General features: G+C 41.0%; 1 protein-coding gene across 1 annotated transcript; it reads left to right on the top strand.

Annotated features, from left to right (window-relative positions):
- Window positions 1-437: 437 nt before the first annotated feature.
- LOC115075291 (olfactory receptor 1020-like) lies at window positions 438-1403 on the top strand. The gene has a single exon (XM_029575583.1). The coding sequence runs from the start codon at window positions 438-440 to the stop codon at window positions 1401-1403; it is 966 nt and encodes a 321-aa protein (XP_029431443.1).
- The last annotated feature ends 1117 nt before the right edge of the window (window positions 1404-2520 follow it).

Here is a 2520-nt window from a genome sequence, read left to right as displayed (position 1 = left end):
GATGCTGCAGGTTTACAGGGCTAAACGTCTAATCTAGCAATTTTTCCATCAAATCTAGATGTTTAGAATTTTAGCTAAAATGTTCATAAATCTAGACATTCTTGACTGAAAATAGTGCTTGACTGAAAGCCCCCCTCTCCTAGCATCTTCCTTCCTAGCCCCCTCTACCCTCCCAACAGGAGTTGCTAATATATTCCTGAAGGCAAACTAGAAGGAAGATGCAGTTTTACTACCTCCTAATGACATCACTCATTACTTCAAACATGTGGGTGTTTAAAATATTTGCATCAATCATGGGAGGGAATGTATATATTTGGAAGCAATGGCAAAGATTTTTTTATTATTCAGATAGTCGGTACAGGCCAAATTAACAAAAATAATCTGTTATCTAACTTTTCTTTCATTTCATCATTCTTTTTTTGAGCCTAGGTCAATAAATGGCAGAATTAAACCAAACGTCAGTGACCGAGTTCCTTCTCCTGGGATTGACTGATGACCCACATCTAAAGACCTTACTATTTGTGGTGTTTCTGATTATATATCTGATGACCCTTCTGGGAAACCTTGGGATCATCCTATTAATCAAGCAGGATTCTCGCCTTCACACCCCTATGTACTTCTTCCTCAGTAACTTGTCATTTGTTGATCTCGGTTGTTCTTCCACTGTTGCCCCCAAAACTTTGATCAACTTTCTATCAGAAAACAAGGCCATTTCCTACCTTGGGTGTGCAACACAGATGTATTTTTTTGTTCTATTTGCATGTGCAGATATTTTTCTGTTGGCGCTGATGGCATATGATCGTTATGTGGCAATATGTAAGCCTTTGCATTATCCTGTTGTTATGACAAGGAGGCTCTGTACACAACTAGTAGTCTGCTGCTACACTTTAAGCATTTTTTATTCCCTCATACAGACAGGTACCACGTTCCATTTATTCTTCTGTAATTCTAATGCGATTAACCATTTCTTCTGTGATATTCCTCCAATGCTGAAGATCTCCTGCACAGAAACATTTATCAATGAGATTGTAACTCCGACTTTTGCTGGCTTTTTAACTGTTTCTTCCGTTCTCATGATTCTCATCTCTTACATTTCCATCCTTTCCACCATCTTGAGAATGAACTCAGCAGAGGGCCGTCACAAAGCCTTCTCCACCTGTGCCTCCCATTTTGTCAGTGTAACTTTGTACTTTGGAACAATTTTCTTTATATATTTGAGACCCTCTTCCAGTTATTCCTCAGAGCAGAACATGGTAGTGTCTGTGTTTTATTCTATGGTAATTCCCATGTTAAACCCCCTGATCTACAGTCTAAGGAATCAGGAAGTGATAGCTGCAGTAAAGAAAATCACATATAAAAATATAATATCACATAAAATTAATTCTATTGTGTTAATTCACTAATAAAGGATTTACTGCTCCAGAGAAATATGTTCTAAATTAATGTTATCTTTTTTCAGTTAAACAAATAAATAAATAAACGTTGCGTAACCTTTCTTCAATATATGTTTTAGCAAGCAGTCATGTAATATGAGCTTGGAAGCAAATTCAAGATTTTCCTTCAAATTTTTGATTTATAAAAACTGGTAACCTCTTTTTCAGGATGTTATCTCTCCAGGATGGAATCATGTTTTCCGACACACAAATGATCGAATCATGTATGCAAGTATCCATTCAAGAGTAGATGGAGAATATCTGAGGAACTGACTAGTTTTAAAATTACCAAGCTAAGGAAAGTGGGGTGAATTTTCAAAAGGAAATATGCTGGTAAATGAGCCTTTGAAAATTGTATAGGTAGCTGTGTGCATAAAAGTACACAAGCATTACACACTTACGAAATGAGGTTTTCTTTAGGACAGAGTTGGAGGAAGGAAGTCATTACTTTCAGTTTTTAGAAGTTCGTACATAAATGCATGGGAACACATTTACAATGCTGCAGATCAGATGAAAAGGTAAGGGGTAGATTTTAAAAGGAGCGCACATGGCGTACATGTGCACGCGCTAGCCAGCGCGCGCACATGTACGCCCGATTTTATAACATGCGTGTGCAGCCGCGCGCATGTTATAAAATTGGGGGTTGGTATGCAAAGGGGCGCACAATTGTGCGCCTTACGTGCACCGAGCCTGCTCCAAGCCGCGCTGCCTCCCCTCCTTCCCTCCCACTCCAAAATCGGATAGGCCTGGGAGGGAACTTTCCTACCCCACCTTCCGTTCCCTTCCCCGACCTCCCCTGCCCTTTCCCCCCTATCTTTTCCTTTTCTTTACTTTTGTTTCAAAACTTTCTTCAGCCCTGGATCTGAAGTAAGTTGCGTGCAGCAGCCGACTGCCGGCGTGCGATCCCCGGCACAGCAGCAAATACGGCCACTGTGCAGGGAGCCTGAATCCGACCTCTCCGCCCCCTCACCACCCCTATTTGCAAGCCCCGGGACTTATACGCATCCCGGGGCTTTGCGCGCATCACCAGGCATTTTTAAAATAGGCCCGGCGTGCGTAACTCTTTTAAAATCCAGCCCTAAGTATT

This window comes from Rhinatrema bivittatum, chromosome 13 (assembly GCF_901001135.1).
Source record: "Rhinatrema bivittatum chromosome 13, aRhiBiv1.1, whole genome shotgun sequence".
NCBI classification, from domain to species: Eukaryota; Metazoa; Chordata; class Amphibia; order Gymnophiona; family Rhinatrematidae; genus Rhinatrema; species Rhinatrema bivittatum.
The sequence above is the reverse complement of the archived record's forward strand: the minus strand, read 5'-3'. Positions and strand labels throughout refer to the sequence as shown.